At 33.8% G+C, this 16,629-nt stretch overlaps 1 protein-coding gene across 3 annotated transcripts in view; it reads left to right on the top strand.

Annotated features, from left to right (window-relative positions):
- The window catches only part of Nrx-1 (Neurexin 1), a 91,153-nt gene that overhangs the window by 54,373 nt on the left and 20,151 nt on the right, over nt 1-16,629 (top strand). For all 3 annotated transcript variants that reach the window (XM_069037691.1, XM_069037693.1, XM_069037692.1), the window contains 6 exons: nt 10,735-10,884; nt 10,932-11,092; nt 11,150-11,176; nt 12,877-13,035; nt 13,561-13,713; nt 14,000-14,107. In XM_069037691.1, the coding sequence (XP_068893792.1) occupies nt 10,735-10,884; nt 10,932-11,092; nt 11,150-11,176; nt 12,877-13,035; nt 13,561-13,713; nt 14,000-14,107 (758 nt within the window). The remainder of the gene's footprint in view (nt 1-10,734; nt 10,885-10,931; nt 11,093-11,149; nt 11,177-12,876; nt 13,036-13,560; nt 13,714-13,999; nt 14,108-16,629) is intronic.

Raw genomic sequence — 16,629 nt, 5'->3', positions numbered from 1 at the left:
GTCGAAGTAGGCCATACCCATGTTATTACGTTTTTGCCGCTTTCATGTGAACTGTCAGTTGTGTCGCTGTCACTGTCATTTTTTAGGTGAAAAGTGCGGTGATGAGAATTTTATTTATTTTTGTTAAATTAACGATTGAATCCAGAAATATTGAGTTGTTCTACAATCAATTTTAAAAATATTGAGTTGTTTTGCACCCAATTTAACACATCATTTTGATGATTTTTTTATGTGGAGCGGCAACCATAAATTTTACATTTAGTTTTCACGCCTACTTCGACTACAATCATTTAGAATAACCCTGTAGATTAGGTGGTAAATGTTAGTTGATAGACGAATGACACTAATGATTAATGGTGACATTAGCTGACAAATCAGCGCCTCATTTAAGCAGCTAAATATTTGGCGAATTTTGAGCAAGAATTGTACTATTTTTTATTGTCCGCAACTGTATAAGAAGCATTTTGTAGCACGTACGGGTTTAGAGCAGGACGAGCTTGCGAGGAGTGCCATAAAAGACTAAGTGACACAAAATACCTTATAAACGAGATATCATACACTATTTTTTCTACTTTGCACCTTTTAAACCATTTTTAAGCGAAAATTAACAATTTTTCAAATTTAGAGAATTTTGTCGTGGTTGGCAACAAATGTCATTGTTTGGAAGATTCACGTGAGGCCATTCAACGACATGAATAAAAGCACAATAGTTCGCCGTGAAAGCAATTTTCACCAAAATGTTGTGGACAGCAATTTACCAGAGATTAGTGTAACTGACCAAAGCACGTTTAATGTTTGCAACAACTATATTCCACGGAAACAACAACTTAAATTAAAAATCGTTTTGTTTTGACATTTATTTTGACATTTCATTTTCGTCATGCCAATATTGAAAAAGTAAATTGCACTAATGTGTTTCGATACGCAAATTTCTATTATAGCACGCAAAATGCGTGTCATAATAGCTTTCATATACTGGATGCCCCAAAATTCGCGGAACAACTCAATAGGGCAGTGTCATCTCATGTTAGAAAATAATGAAAAAATAATTTTAAAAAATCTATACCTCTTGTATTTGTAGATATAGAAGCTCAAAAGGTGCAGCTTTGATCTCATTTATTTTAAATATTAAAAAAGATTTTGACTATTTGTTCTTTACTAGCCAATCGCATAATAACTCTGAACGATTGTGATCAGGTTTGCAATTATTTTCTTCATTATTTCCAGCATTTCCAAGAGGTAATTTTATATCCGTTTTACTTCAAATAACGTACGGCAACATGGCTTTGATTTTTCTCTCTCATTTCCATGGATACAACAAAAATGAAATATTTGCAGGCTATTGGAATATATATTGGGTGATTCAAAATGATTGTGGCCAAGTATGGCAACTAGGTACGAAAATTTATGTGGCAACTGTGTGAATGGGGTAGAGTTAATATTTGTATGACATTTCATAAGCGTGCATTTGATTTTTTTAATTCCATTGCACATTGATTTGACAACTTTCAAAATTGCACGCCTATGAACTGTCAAAGAAATGTCAACTCTGCCCTACTCACACAGTTACCACATAAATTTTCGTACATAGTTGCCATACTTGGCCACAATCATTTTGAATCACCCAATAAGTAGACTGTTTGTAAATGTTGCGACATTTAGTGTAACGAGTAGGTCCATTCTACAAAAATTAAGATTGATTTTTTTTAAAACATTTTTACCTGATATTTTAATGACTACTTAAGAACGTACTGCTAAGGTGTACCGCGAATTTTGCGGCGCCCAGTAGACCCAAAGTAAAAAAATTCTTACTTTTGATGTAAAAACGGCTCAAAGAGTACAAAATAGAAAAAATAGCATGTTACACTCGTTTTACAAAACATGTTGTCGAACTCGGGCCTAAACCCTCTCGTTTGACAACGACTGTCTTGCGCAACTCGTATAATAACGGATTTTGATAAATGTCACAACTTGTCAAAACGAAACGCCAAGCTAATTTTAAAGATTTTAAGCGATTTAGAGCCTTTAAGGGGCTCGTCGAACAAAAAAACGTCGTATTCAACTCGTTCGTGTGTAAATTGGCCTACTCATGCCATAAAGACTCCAATTTACTGACGAACTCGTTAAATAATGATACTAATTTTTATAGTTCATAATGTTATGTATTATAATATGCTAACCAGGAACGAGGAACGAGAACACTTTATCTACATGGTTCATCATTCGCTAATTTCAAGTTTGGAATGGTTGGTTAAATATTTTGCTATACATGTATTATGTATGTACACGTCGGTAGAAGCGGCGGCCCATAAATCGGTGCTTCGCTCTGGCCGATCTGACCTATGTAAAGTTCATTGATGTATTATTATGGCGGTATTGATCCCGAAACTTTACTTCAATCTGAATTGAATCCACAATGCGTTTGCTTGTTTGAATATAAATTAGTTAAAAAAAAAACTAAAATTGCGTTGTATTACCTATCACTTGCGTAGAAAACATTAAATTTAAAGCATACCAATTTTTATTAATTTCTGCCATCACAGACCATGTAATCAAAATTCGACTACCAAATCGTAAGGAATATTTTGCAAATCATAGAAATGCGAATCTTCTCCATTCATGGTAATAATAATAATAATAATAAAAGAAAATTTAGAAAAACAATTTTATTTAAGAATTAAATCTATTTTAAAATCAAAATTAAACGGTAATAATTTAATTAAAGCAGTTAATACCGAGCGATCATTTAAAAAATAAATCGAGTTTGCTTTGGAGCCTATACTATAGCATGGGTTGCCATAGGTAACACGCCGACTCGATTTATTTTTTTAATTGATCGCACCGTACATATGCTGTTCCATTGTTGACCTAATCTTTTGGTGTTATAAAATGGTCCAAAACTAATTTACAGAATATAAACATTCAAACTAGAGTTCTCTTTACAAAATTTTGTAAACATTACCCCAAATCTGCTATTGAAAGATTTAATTTACCACGTGAAAATGGTGGTAGGGGTTTTTCAAATCTAGAAATTCCACAACACGATCAAATTGCTTCACTAAAAAATTATTTTCTCAATATAGCTCGTGATAACACTTTTTTTAATGCTTTGGTTTCAGCGGATAAAGGTTACACACCTTTAAATTTAAGTGATAATATAATTTCAGATATTGTTGAGCCAAATATACCTGACACTATAGCAATATAAAACAGAAGTTTTTCCATGGGAGATATTTTAAAGAACTGGAACAACCAGAAAATAATATTCAGGCTTCTCATGCATGGCTTAAGAAATCAAATATTGACGCTGAGACTGAGGGTTTTATATTTGCAATACAAGATCGTGTTATCAATACAAGAAATTATAAAAAACATATTATGCGGTTTAAAATTGATCATTGATAAATGTAGGATTTGTGGAACTGAAGGGGAAACCATTGATCACATCATTTCTTCTTACACCGCTTTGGCAAAAAACGAATATAAGAAACGTCATGATATATTCGCAAAAATTTAGCTGTTAAATTCAATTTATTAAAGGATACACAACCACATTACATTTATAAACCAGAAAGTTGTTTAGAAAATGACAATTACAAATTATATTTTGATCGCACAGTTTTAACTGACATTCACATTCAGCATAACAGACCAGACATTATTATTTTAAATAAACAACAAAAGCAAGCATATCTTTTAGATATAGCTGTTCCAAATTCTCATAATATAACACAGACATACGAGTATAACACAAAAATTAATAAATATTTAGAGCTCTCCGTTGCTATGAGAAATCTTTGGAGTTTAGAAAAAATTTCTATTTTACCACTTATAATTTCAGCAACGGGAATAGTACCGCAATCTCTTTTTAAAAATTGAAAAATTCTGGATTTAGGGAACACATTGGTAGTTGAAATTCAAAAAGGTATATTATTATACTCATGTCATATCGTGAGGAAATTCCTTAACATTGACACAGAACATAATACACAACAAATTCAAAATGCGGAGGCGAGACGCCGGTAATTATGTTGATAAGCACTGCACTATTACTTGATAGTAATATCCGCAATAGTATATGTACTCCGGCAAAATTGCCGTGCCGCCGGGTGGCGGAGGGACAGTATAATAATAATTTTATTTCTGTGTTCGTTTTGCTGAGATACATAACCGGGAACTTTCAAGTTTTTATATTTAGTTATATACTTATAACTAAGTATAAAAACTTTCCCGGTTATATATACCTAACTTGACATCTGTCAAGATAACCTCAAAATTTTACAATTAATTATTTTTTTTTTAAGACTGCCCAAACGAACACCAAATACGGCTAACGCCTCGTGATTCAAATTTCGGCCTCATACCTGAAAAGTAATCTGACAGCGCTACTCATATGAAAATAACTATGATTTAATTATAAAAAATCATCGAATAATGGACAAAATCGTTTTAAATGGGCTACAATTTGAATTGATACAATATTTGTTCTTGAGTTCTGTTTTTGACAGATGATAGTCAACTTTTTTTTTCAAATTGCTCTCTTATTATTTTGAACATGAAAATGTAAACAACCATGCTCACGCATAGAAACAAAAAGAACAAATAAAAAAATAATTTATTTTTTTTTAAATCAAGGAGTCACATTAAACAGTAATAAAAGTGCATTCTAATTTTGCAAAGAGAGCTATGGACATTCAAGACAACGTCTATTTGTCTCCGCCCGATAACAAAGATGATTTAGTAAGAATAATCGTAGCAGTATGTGAACAAATACCACCAGAATTTTTATTAAACGCCGCAATGGGCGTAGAATGGAAGGTGTCGAATGTGCCTTAGAGAGAATGGAGGTAATTTGCTATAGTAAAGTTATGGTTACTTGATTTTTGGAAATTCTATGTTTTTTATTAAAAACAAATTTTTGATTTTTTATTTTAACGTTTGTGTATTCAGAAGATAAACATCTATCAAAATAAAGATAAAAAAATATACAGCAACTTAAAAAAACAAAGTTAGCTGCGGCCTGTTAAAAAATTTAATGTCAAAAAAAAATCATAGCATATCGCGCTATAGTGTTTCTAAAACGATTTTGTTTGACGTATCATTTATTAAAATCGGATAAAAAATAAGAAAGTTATAACACCAAAGATTTTTCATAATACACCTGGTATGTATCGCAAACAACTACGTTGTAAAAAAATATTTATAATAACCATCTGCTTCTAATCCGTCCTTTTGATCTGAGTATAGTGGATTCCATAAACATCCGTGCTGTCAAGTATCACAATTTGTGAAAATTTATAACAAGATTAGTTATTATACTTGCGCCAAAGGGTAAGTAAGTAACCTACTCTTTGCTTGCGGATAAAAAAAAAAAAAACGTACTACACATTAATACCCAACACATTCTAAAAAGTAATTTCAATCAAAATTGACGTCTACTTTTCGATTAATAAATCAATATCCTATTTAGTTATAGTTATTAAGATATCAAGAGTGTTATAAGGTTGATAACGCGCGAGGTCGGCAGAGTGAAACCAGAGGGCCTCCGGCCCGAGGGAAGTACGCCAACCGAGGGCGTGTCACCCGTGGTGCCTTCAAAGTTTAATGTTCGACTAGTTTCGTATGTTTTTCGATTGACAATGATTTGATAAATGTATACCAATCAGTCAAAAGTTGTTTACAAAAACATTAAACCTGGTCGTAGCTAAGCAACAAAGAACTTATAACGCCCTAGAGCCTGCTATTTAAAGATAATACCCTAGAGGATTATTTCTATAGTAACATATCAGAAAACTGGGTCATTATCGTTCGATAACAATAAACATTAATAACGGGTGACTATTAAAATTTTCACTTAGGGTTGGCTATGGATCATTCTTTGTTTTCCGTTGCACCTTAGACACTGACAAGTTTGACATTTCAATAAATGTTATTTCTCTTAATTTGGTTATGTTTCAATTGTACTGACTGACATCTGTCGTTGGTTCTTGCGTGTGTCTAAAGTAACCGAAAAAATAAAAACTCGTTCAAAGCCAACTCCAAGTGAAAATATTAATAGTCACCCGTTAGTATTTTACAGTAGAAGTCCGTTAAGATAGTCTTTACTGCCGAGCCAGAGATTTTGTGAGACGAGCTCGCAGAGCGAGTCGAATAACACTGGCGAGGCAGTAAAGGCCCTAACGGACGTGTATTGTACAATAGTTTTTGTTATCTCTACGATTCGTTCACAATTATCCTTTTGAAATAATTTTTTTTCAACGTCATCGAAATAACCGAATGATTAATAAGTGTGTGGAGGACGTCGTCATGTCAACCGTTGTTTGTGAAAAAAAATTGTTCCAAATGTTGTTTGTCTGATTTGTTCAACGCTTAACTTTCCGTTGAAAATACATGAATGAAATCAATAAAAAATCGCAATCAAGATATTCCCGATGTCCGGAAGTGAGGTCATCGTTATTGCCTGCAAAATCGCACTTGTGTTAGTGTTAAAATTGCGAAGCATTATCTTCGATCTTGTCTACATTTGCTGCTGTTTGTCAGATTTGCCCAACACTTAACTTTCCGTTGAAAATAAACGACTGAAATCAATGAAAAATCGCGATCAAGATATTCCCGATGTCCGGATGGCCGCAGAGCAAGTGAGGTCATCGTTATTCCCTGCAAAATCCGCTTGTGTTGGTGTTAAAATTGTGAAGCATCATCTTCGATCTCGTCTACATCTGCTAGTGGCATACGGATTTCGATTAATTCAAGGTGTGTCCCATAACATTAAACATTAATTATTGTACCAATTGTAAAAAAGTTGAAAAATAAAGTTTAGATCTACGTTGCTATAGTTATTTAGTAATTCATAACGGCCGCTCCCGCTCATAGCGGACACCCTTAACGGACTCCGGCCGTTATGAAGTTGTTTACATGGTGACAAAGTCCGGAAAGCCACCTTTAATAACTAGATATTACAAAAAACTTTTTTCATGATACCATACTGTTAACCTGCTATAACAGTACTCTCTCCTCAATTGATATGTGTGTCATATCAGTTACGGTCGTTATTTATTAACGGTATTCCATATACAGGGTGTTAGGGAATGGTCTCCCAAGAATTTCAGGGTGACTTTATCAGGGGAAATGTGGTCGAAAACCTTTATACCGCTTTTGGATAAATTGAACCGTTTTCTGAAGATAAAATTGTTCCCTGTTGTTTTGGGACTGCTGAAATATTGCTTTGTGCACGAAAAAATCTTGTATGTTTTGATTTAATAATTATTGCTTGGTAACGATTTGAAATTTACTACTGTCAAAGTTTACACTTTGACTTGATCTATCTTTTATCCGTCGCCTGCAAAGATTACAATAGTTTACAACGCCAGAATATTCTATCGAGGAGTATGCAGATATGCATTTTGTGTATGGGGAATGTAGCGGAAATGCCAATGCTGCTGTCCGAAGGTATGCTTATGTAATGGCAAACGGAGGATATTTTAAGCATTTATTGTTTATTAATGTTTTCAATACAAATACGAATAAATAAAGTTACACAGAAATTAACGAATCTTATTAGGGTCAGTGCTCGATTTCAGATCCCTTTAGAGGTTGATCGAGATGTGGTATCACAAAAAATGAAGCTGCACAAATAATTTCAGGTCATTGCAGCAATAAAAGGGTACTTACCTCAAGGTTGTGGTGAATCTAGATAAATATTTCGAATATAATTATTGATTTTGTCAAAAAAATGGAGTCCTGGTAGTTTTAAGATGATCTACGTATTATCCAAGGGAAATATTTAAAACCGAAACGTCATTGTGACAGTAGGTACTCGATAAAATCTGACATGAGGCATTGTTGTTTTTGATTGCTAAGCAATTGACTTTCCATTACAAAATGTTAACTATTTATTTAATTATCACAACAATAAACTAGTGTAAAAGCTCCCAAACAGTGGGGCACTATTTAAAATTTTTATTTTTAAGGAAAAAATGGTGTTAAGGTTTTTGACCACATTTTCCTTCACAAACTCACCCTGAAATTCTTGGGAGACCATTCCCTAACACCCTGTATATTCCGTTGCTATAATATTACGCAATTAAGCCACAGATCACTTGTAAATTGTATTAGTGATGATGATAGACAAGCAAAATTTACGAGTCCTCAAATATTAAATGTTCATGGTATCATGAAAAGTACTGAACGCCACACGGCCGATACGCAAATAACAGACTCGGCTGATAATGTAGTTGCATCCGTTACCTTGAATTACCAATTAATACGAAATTCCCTAGAATTTGAAAATGTATTTTTTTTATTTAAAAATTAAAACAAGGGTGCAAATTCTAAAAAATAACATAAAAAACTGGTTTTATAAGGGTATTGGTGCACTCGTCCCATAGAAAACTCCCCTACGGGTCGTTTTCTACACCTGGGACGCCAAATCAACCCTTATTAAACTCGTTCTTTAATATACTACTTTAGTTGTCAACAACTTAAACATTTAAAATGTCATGCTATAATGTAATTAACACAAGGTTTACTGAATAAAACTGAGTTGTATTTGCATGTTTACCACATTTCGCAAACTTAGAATAACACACAGTTTTAATAGTTGATTAATATATCGTGTGTTCCACAAAAAACTCACTCGCAGCAAGCCATGACAAAAGTGAAGTATGTCTTAGTACCAGATGTGAAATGAACTACTGCAGTAAATTTATAGGTTATCTGTCACAAATATGATGAAAATTTGTAAGTAACAAATGAACTACTTCCAATGATCCTAAAATCGACATGACCAGTCTATCTATCTCTATAGTCATGGCTTACTGCGAGTGAGTTTTTATTGGAACACACGATATTTTCTACTATACCTCTAGGAATAAATCTACATCATTAAATATGACTGTACAGTCGTAAGCTCGTTTCACATATTTATTTTTCTTTTTCCGTAAAATAAAAAATACCTAACTGAAAATCATTCAAAAATAAAGCAACAATTTCTTCCAGCTTGCGGTTTTCCAAACAAGCCGTTGAAAGCTTTTCCATCTTTTCCGGGAGGGTTTCTGATAGTCTAAGCCGGATTTGGCAAACAAATTGACAAGACAAGCATATTCAGTCGTCCTGCAACTTGCCGAATAGAGTTATGAAGTAGTTTGAAACGAATTTTTTACGCTCAAGGGATCTGCGCTCTTTAAATCCCGAATAGTCGGTGTTTTCGAATAAAAGGGTGTAAATTTTTACCCCGAAACGGTTTCTTCCTCTGAAAACTTAAGCTGCAGTGAGCTTTGTCCGTCAGGAAAAACCGAACAGCGAAAGCAAATAATAAGGGCCTTGATAAATGTTTACAACTTGAGTTGACAACATCTCGAACGCTCTAATATCCGATCTAGTTAACAGGCAATCAAATGTAGACAGATTTAACGTGGCCATTGTTGCGGCAACCTTTACAACCTGTGATCCACAATGGTCGATAGTTCATTATAGATTATGTCAAGGGTGGGTCTATTCAGTGCATCATGCCATTGTCATTGTCAGTCAAACTAATTTTCTTTTAGAACGCATTGAGTTTTACTACTCCCACTTCAAATGGTCACAGATAGATAGGTAGCACACGGTACCAAGATTCTTCCATCTTCCAATGTCTTTTACTAAGTTAACAAGTTCTAGTGTGAATTATCTCGTTTGCAGAAAACATTTCTTTTTTGAAGGAACCAACGAGAGTGTTCCTACATTTCTTATTGCGACAAGATGATTTTTACATTTTAAATTTTAAATTAGTGGTTTTATTTGCATTATGATGATCAAAGTGAGGTTATGTATGTATGTGAAAGAAATGTCAAAGCATACCAACCTAAAAGACGACTTTGCATTTGTGAGAGAGAAAACCGCTTGACAAAAATCAAAGGTCGTTGTTCACTTTAGGTCCCGGTCGCGTTCGCCCCAACGTGTTCTACGGCGTCTGCTGATCATCCCCCATACCTTCAAATGTTGTCCAAATGCATATTCCTTGCCCTTTAGTTATACTAGACATTGACGCGACCTTGAAACACAACAAGAGAGAAAAACAAAGGCAAAGGCACAAGGTGTGATTGGTGGGAAACGGTGTAGGCCAGAAGAAACGCGAAAATTCGACTGGAAGCTAAAGTAAACAATTACCGAATCAAAATGTTTATTTACAGCAATCTGTCTTTCATATTTTCCGTCGAATATAAGGTACACCTGAACTTAAAAGCAAAATGTTGTACGTAAATAACTTAGCGTTTAAAACATTAAGCAAGCACTTAACGTTTAAATTATAAAATGAAATCCTGAGTTCGCGTTGTGTAAAAATATTCGAAAGAAAGTGTTATGATTAGCATAAATCTAGTTTTACTGGATAGTTCATTTAATATTCATCATAACAAAAAGAAAATAATGAGACACAATAATTTCCATAACAGAACAACTCAACTACATTTGATTCTTCCAACTAAGTAATATTCGCAGGTATCTGGGACGTTGCAGATGTTGTGGTAAACTTGTCTTGAGTGTGAAGCTTAAATACACCATAATTAAGCTCTCTAGAATCTAAAGCTTGCAGACTCATTAACAAAGGTCTGTTGGAAGTGGGTCAACACACCATATCCCTTCTCTTTCTCGTCCTCAAAAAATAAAATGAACGTTATCTATTATTTTTGGGCAAACATTGCGCTCGGTGTTATTTCCTTAATGTTTCTCCACTGTGACAATATAATTTTTTTACAGATAAGGCACCTTCAGAAGCGGTGTTTCGGGGAGCTGAATTTTTATCGTACGATCTGAGTCAAACAGGAGGCGAACCGATCGTCAGTGCGCAAGATTCGGTCACATTTTATTTTAAAACTAGACAACCAAACGGACTATTATTTTACACAGGTAGGAGAAAGTTTTTCAGCAGGAAAATATTCATGTTGTGTGTTTAGGCGACGGAACTGACTATCTCAACGTTGCAATTAAAGACGGTTGCCTTAGTCTCACTATGGGCCTAGCAAATGGTAAGCAAGAAATGCAAATAAAGCCGAATAAAGTGCGCTTCGATGACAATCAGTGGCACAAAGTAAGCGTCCATCGGAGGATTCAAGAAGTAGGTAGACGAAGGGAAATTTAACCTGTCGACTCACGTGAATTATTTTTCTTGCAGATTTCAGCCATTACAAGTTTTTGTCGGGTAAGAAAACTTTGCCCCGTTTACTTCAGTATTAATAAATAATCTCCACTGCAGCAATTACCGAGAAATTATGTTTTTATTTAAATAATAAATCATATTTTGCTGAACGGCGTTTGCGGGATCGCCATGTTAAAAACACGAATCCGACTGTTTGACTAACAAACTTAATTACCGTACGTTCGCAAAAAGTTTTAAATTCTTCTAATTAATTAAAATACGTAGAGAAACTTCCTTACAACAAATTATTTGTAATCGTATTATTCTGAAGCACCTTACTACCGATACAATTTTACTAATTTCAGTAAAGTTTTACAATCCGATTAAAATACACTGGGTTTGTAATTGCACGGAAATAATAATTGCAATAATAAGCTTTGCAAGTGAAAATTAAATTTTTCAGACAGATCAGGCAGGACTTTTACATTTAACAGTAGAAAAGTCGGAGACTAAGAGTGACTGATTTGTTTAATTTCATTTAAGTGGAGTATCATGTTTGGGCTCTTGCAGATAAGAGCTTACGCTTTTCAAATTCTATAGACATCTTAGTTCGAACAAATACAATTTCGTTTTGCCGACGCTGAAATAATGTAATTAAGAGATATAATCTTAAATGTGTTACAAAATAAGTAATTTTGAACAACAAAGGGACGTTTAAAAGATGTTAGTTAAACGCACAATGAAAACTACTAAAAGTTGAAATTATTAAAGCGGCCCTTTCCTACACACCGCCCAACCTTGTAGGGTTACTATAAATGTTTCTTACGTCGTAGGCTGTGAAATTTGCCGCTTACAATGCATACCGTAATTGTACTAAACTGCATAAACTCAAGATAAATTGGTTACTTGATTGTCTAAAAACAAGGGCTTTAAGACAACGTCACAAATAATCAAAATTAAATCCCCTCAGAACAAATTTCGTCTGTTTAATTTGAATCAAATCTTGTTGAATTTCAAAGTTCAAAGAAACAAATCTTCACTGTTATATTCGTCTTTATACTGCCATTTAAACATCTTGACTTTAAAATATCCAAATATTGCAAAACATTTGTGGGTTATGTTCTAGTCAATTTTTTAATCAGCTTTCTCAGACTCTGGAAGCGTTCCAGTTGATTTTCCTTCATTTACAATTCCAGACGGAACAAATCTGTTGATTACATCTATGAGCTACCTAGTTTAGAATATCATTGTAGTATTTTGTAAGGTATTCGTTTTTGCTGGACAGTGCTTAATGAATCCACTCATTATTGTTGAATTTCAGTAACAGGACATTATAATATCCTGTTCCAGCGAACAAACCATTTTCATTGTGTGTACATCACAGTAACCAACTGAACAGCACGAGATACGCTTGAAAAATCTCTTTTGCTGACTAATTCAAAACACCTTAATTAACGCTTTGAAAAATCATAATGAAAACTGACAAACATGAGCCGTCGAATGTCAAATTTACAAATTCAGAAGAGGGGGCAAATTTCTACGAATACGATAACTCACAGCCAACTACTATGTAAGAAACTCTTATACTCGTAATAACCCAAGTGCCATTATTTTTGACAGAAGAGTATCCTTTCAAAAACTTTTCAAACAGAATATTTGACAATATTTACAATTACTAATTCAAGTTTTTAACTTGGCGCATTTCCTGCAATAAATTGTTTTGCTCTTTTCACGAACAAACTACAAAAACTATCTCATTTCAGCTTTCTGCAGTTGTGGACGGAGTATACGCTGACCATTCCCATATTGCGGGAAAGTTTACGATGTTGTCCTCAAGTCGCGTATATGTGGGTGGAAGCATTAATACTCGAGCGCTTCCGGGGGCCAGAGTTCACAATAACTTCGTCGGTTGCATGAGAAAAGTAAGTTTGGCATGTCCTTGGGGTAATTTGGTCATCCTTTCAAATTAGACAAACGTACACTACGTAAGAATGAAATTGTTCGCGCCTACAACAGATGTGCATTGTATCATGCGTTCAAATGAAATCCTGGGCTGAGTAGCTGTTAAAAAAAGTAAACCATTTGGAACAGTGTAAAGTTTGAATTTCCCGCTGTTTGACACGAATGACATGTGTTTATGTTTAATCGGCACATTATTGGACATATTTGTTTTCAGCAAAGGGTGTCCTTTGATATTTTCTTTGAGAATAGGAATTGTTAGTTTTTCTATTTTTAATGTAAAACATTGCAAAGAAAGCAAAAACAAAGATTTTTTTTAAATACATTTTAGGTTAGCTGTCATATTTTAGGCTCCAATTACAACTCTCAATTTACACTTTAAAAAAGCAAAACAATTGACGGTTTCCAACGCCTTCCCAGCCCAGGATTTCATTTGAACGCCCGGTACATGTTGCACTCGATTCCAAATCTGTCACGTAAAATTTTAGGTTGAATTCGTGGCGGACACGCTAAGATTAAATCTTCTCGAGTTGGGCAGATCTGGCAGCCATCTCATCTCAGTGGCAGGCCACCTTGATTACAAATGTCCAGCGGGGGAATCACACGATCCCATCACCTTTACCACAAGGGATTCACACTTGGTAAGCGCCGAACGAGCCGTCGTTTGTCACTCGTATGCAAATACGCCATTTCCTTCGAACGTCACTTCTAATTTGAATCTGACCAAATCTGAATAGAGGACAGGTTGTGGCAGTTTGCACTTCAATTTTTACTGCTTTCAAAAGTACACCCGACGAACCCTGTAAAAAATAAATCATGTTGTGTATCGCTTAATTTTGATACAAATCTGTAACGGTAGAGAAAATTCCAGAATATAACAGAACTTGTATACTTTTTTTTGGGGCTTATCGTATTGATTTATTGCAGATCCTGCCGCCGTGGAATGCGAAAAAGTCCGGAAATATTTCTTTCAAGTTCCGCACAAATGAGGCCAACGGTTTGATACTTTTTAACGGAGGAATTCGACCACCAAGGGTAAGTTGTTTTTTTTTTGTTTCTTGATATAATTTGCATTTTAAAGTAGTAAGTAAAAAACACGAAAAAAAACGTCTCGTTAGGCGAACCAGAAAACAACACACTATTGTTACAACAGCAATATTAATAAAAAAAGTCAAAATGTGGAGGCGAGACGCCGGTAATTATGTTGATAAGCACTGCACTATTACTCGATAGTATTATCCGTAATAGTGTATGTACTCCGGCAAAATTGCCGTGCCGCCGGGTGGAGGTGGGATACGAGACTTAATAATAAATTAAGTAAACCACGACTTAATTAACGATATTAATTATGTTAATTACTGAGGGGGTCATTCACGAAACCCGGTAAGGCTCGATAAGACATTACAAATTCAAAACCAAGACAACTGATATTATTGAAGCATTGTATTTGCCGTTTCGGCAACGATTTGCAAATTATCTGAGTTTCGTGAATGACCCCCTAAGATTTTAATCGTTGCTGCTTTGAAAAATTTCACTTTAAGTAGTTTCTGCGAATTTGCAATTCTTGAACATCTGAGACATTCCGACTGTATTTTATACACCTAGGACCACTGTAATGATTTTGTAAATTACCTTGCTTACGCGGTTTCCTACAAATTGTTTCCATTTGAAGAGATACGTCTTTGTTGAGAGTAACATACCTAATTATCAAATTCCATCGTGGAAATAATTGTAAAGTTAAACTCCGTTTGCTTTAAAAACGATTATAAAACAGTTAATCTTTATGATTAATTTGTAATTTCAATATACAAGTACTGTTTTCATTCGCCGTTTGAAAGAGAAGTTCAAGTTAGCCTATTATCCTTGAAAACATTTTTTAAACTTTGTAAGACGACAGATCAATAGTCCGGTTTTCAACAAAACTTTGAATATTATTGCTTATAAAATTTGTTATTTCGCTTATTGTTGGAACGAACTCTTTGTCATCTCAAGCACAATTGATTACTTACCAGGCGAATACGTTTTATGATTTATCTTCATTTTCAAACGAATACTACAGGCGAACTAATAAATTTATTGACTAAATTTGTCAACCATATCGGCTTACCTGCAAATGCCGCCACGGCTCTAAAATAATTTTTACGTTTATTATAAAAATATAGCATCTACGAGTACTACCCTTTCCACGATTTCACTTAACCATTACTTGTTCTGTCGTTTTTTCTGACTTTTCTAATTAATTAACTGTACGCCTAATTTTTCTTTCTTGAATCGAACATAATCTGATAATAGGATTTTGTACTGATTTAGAATTACTTTTAAAACAAAGGTATCTGCTTGTTCTGTTTATTGAAATAATTCATACATACCTACATACAGGGTGAATCAAAACGACCGCACCAACTATTTGTAATCGTATAAAGTAGTGAGAGGAACGTCAAAAAAAAAATACAAATGTTCTCCTGATGCTTTTTTGTTTTTTCTTATTTTTCGTAATTTTGATTTTTTTTTGTTGACATATACAAGCACATGATTAATTGACTAAGATTTATTCAAAAATTGTGTAACAAAAATTTTAAATTTCGGTTTTTAAAAAGGCAAACGGACTAAAAGAAAACTAATTTAATTAGTGAATGTTATTGCAAATTGGACGAATACTCCGTCTAATGTACCTAATTGGAACAAAAAAAATTTTTTTTCAACATTTTTGATTAAAATTTTCTAAATTTAACACGCTGTAACTTTTAATTGAAGCTGGGAAAAAAAAAATTCCAATTTTTTTATATTCTTCTCCCTGTATTCTGTACAACTGCTAATAGTTGGTGCGTTCGTTTTGAATCACCCTGTATAATAAAATAATAAATAGAAATTAATTAATTAACAATTTATAATTAGAAAATATTTCTCATAACAAAATTATCCACAAAAAGTGTTTAGAATGATCTAAATATCCTTTTCTAACATAAGAATTTTGGATGAAAAGGAAAAGTACTAAAAAAAATACGTATCTCTACTAGATTAATTGAATCTTGTTTTATATCGGGTGTGTTAAAAAGGACGGACAGGCGTTTTAGTAGCATAGCATAGCATAACATAGACCCCGATTTTCTACCAAAAACTGTTCTGCAGCTTTCAGTTAAAGAAAAAAACTTTCAGAAAGTGAAAATCAAAATGGCAGCAACGCAATAGGTAACTAAAAATACCGCATGTAGTTGTCATGGTTATTTTTTTTCTCTCAGTCGTTGGTCAAAACGGTAAATCTTATTTTGAAAACTGTCACAATTTCATTGACATTTATTTCATAAAGGTGTTTTTTTTTTCGTTGCTATGATATGTTAGCAATGTTGCCGCGTTTGAAAACTATTCCTCCACACCTAATTCATCATATTTAATAACACTAACGAAGAAATGGATTTCAAACGTACCTATTCGTGAAAGGAAATTTTTATATCTGTTGAGGGCACCTTTGAGAGTTAACACATACAATTATGTTCCCACATCAATAACAGGATCATTTAGTTTTACAGTTAGTTCAGTTGTAACTTCCAAAAGCTCTT

This window comes from Tenebrio molitor, chromosome 2 (assembly GCF_963966145.1).
Source record: "Tenebrio molitor chromosome 2, icTenMoli1.1, whole genome shotgun sequence".
NCBI classification, from domain to species: domain Eukaryota; kingdom Metazoa; phylum Arthropoda; class Insecta; order Coleoptera; family Tenebrionidae; genus Tenebrio; species Tenebrio molitor.
Note: the sequence above shows the minus strand (reverse complement) of the source record. Positions and strands in the feature narration are given on the sequence as shown.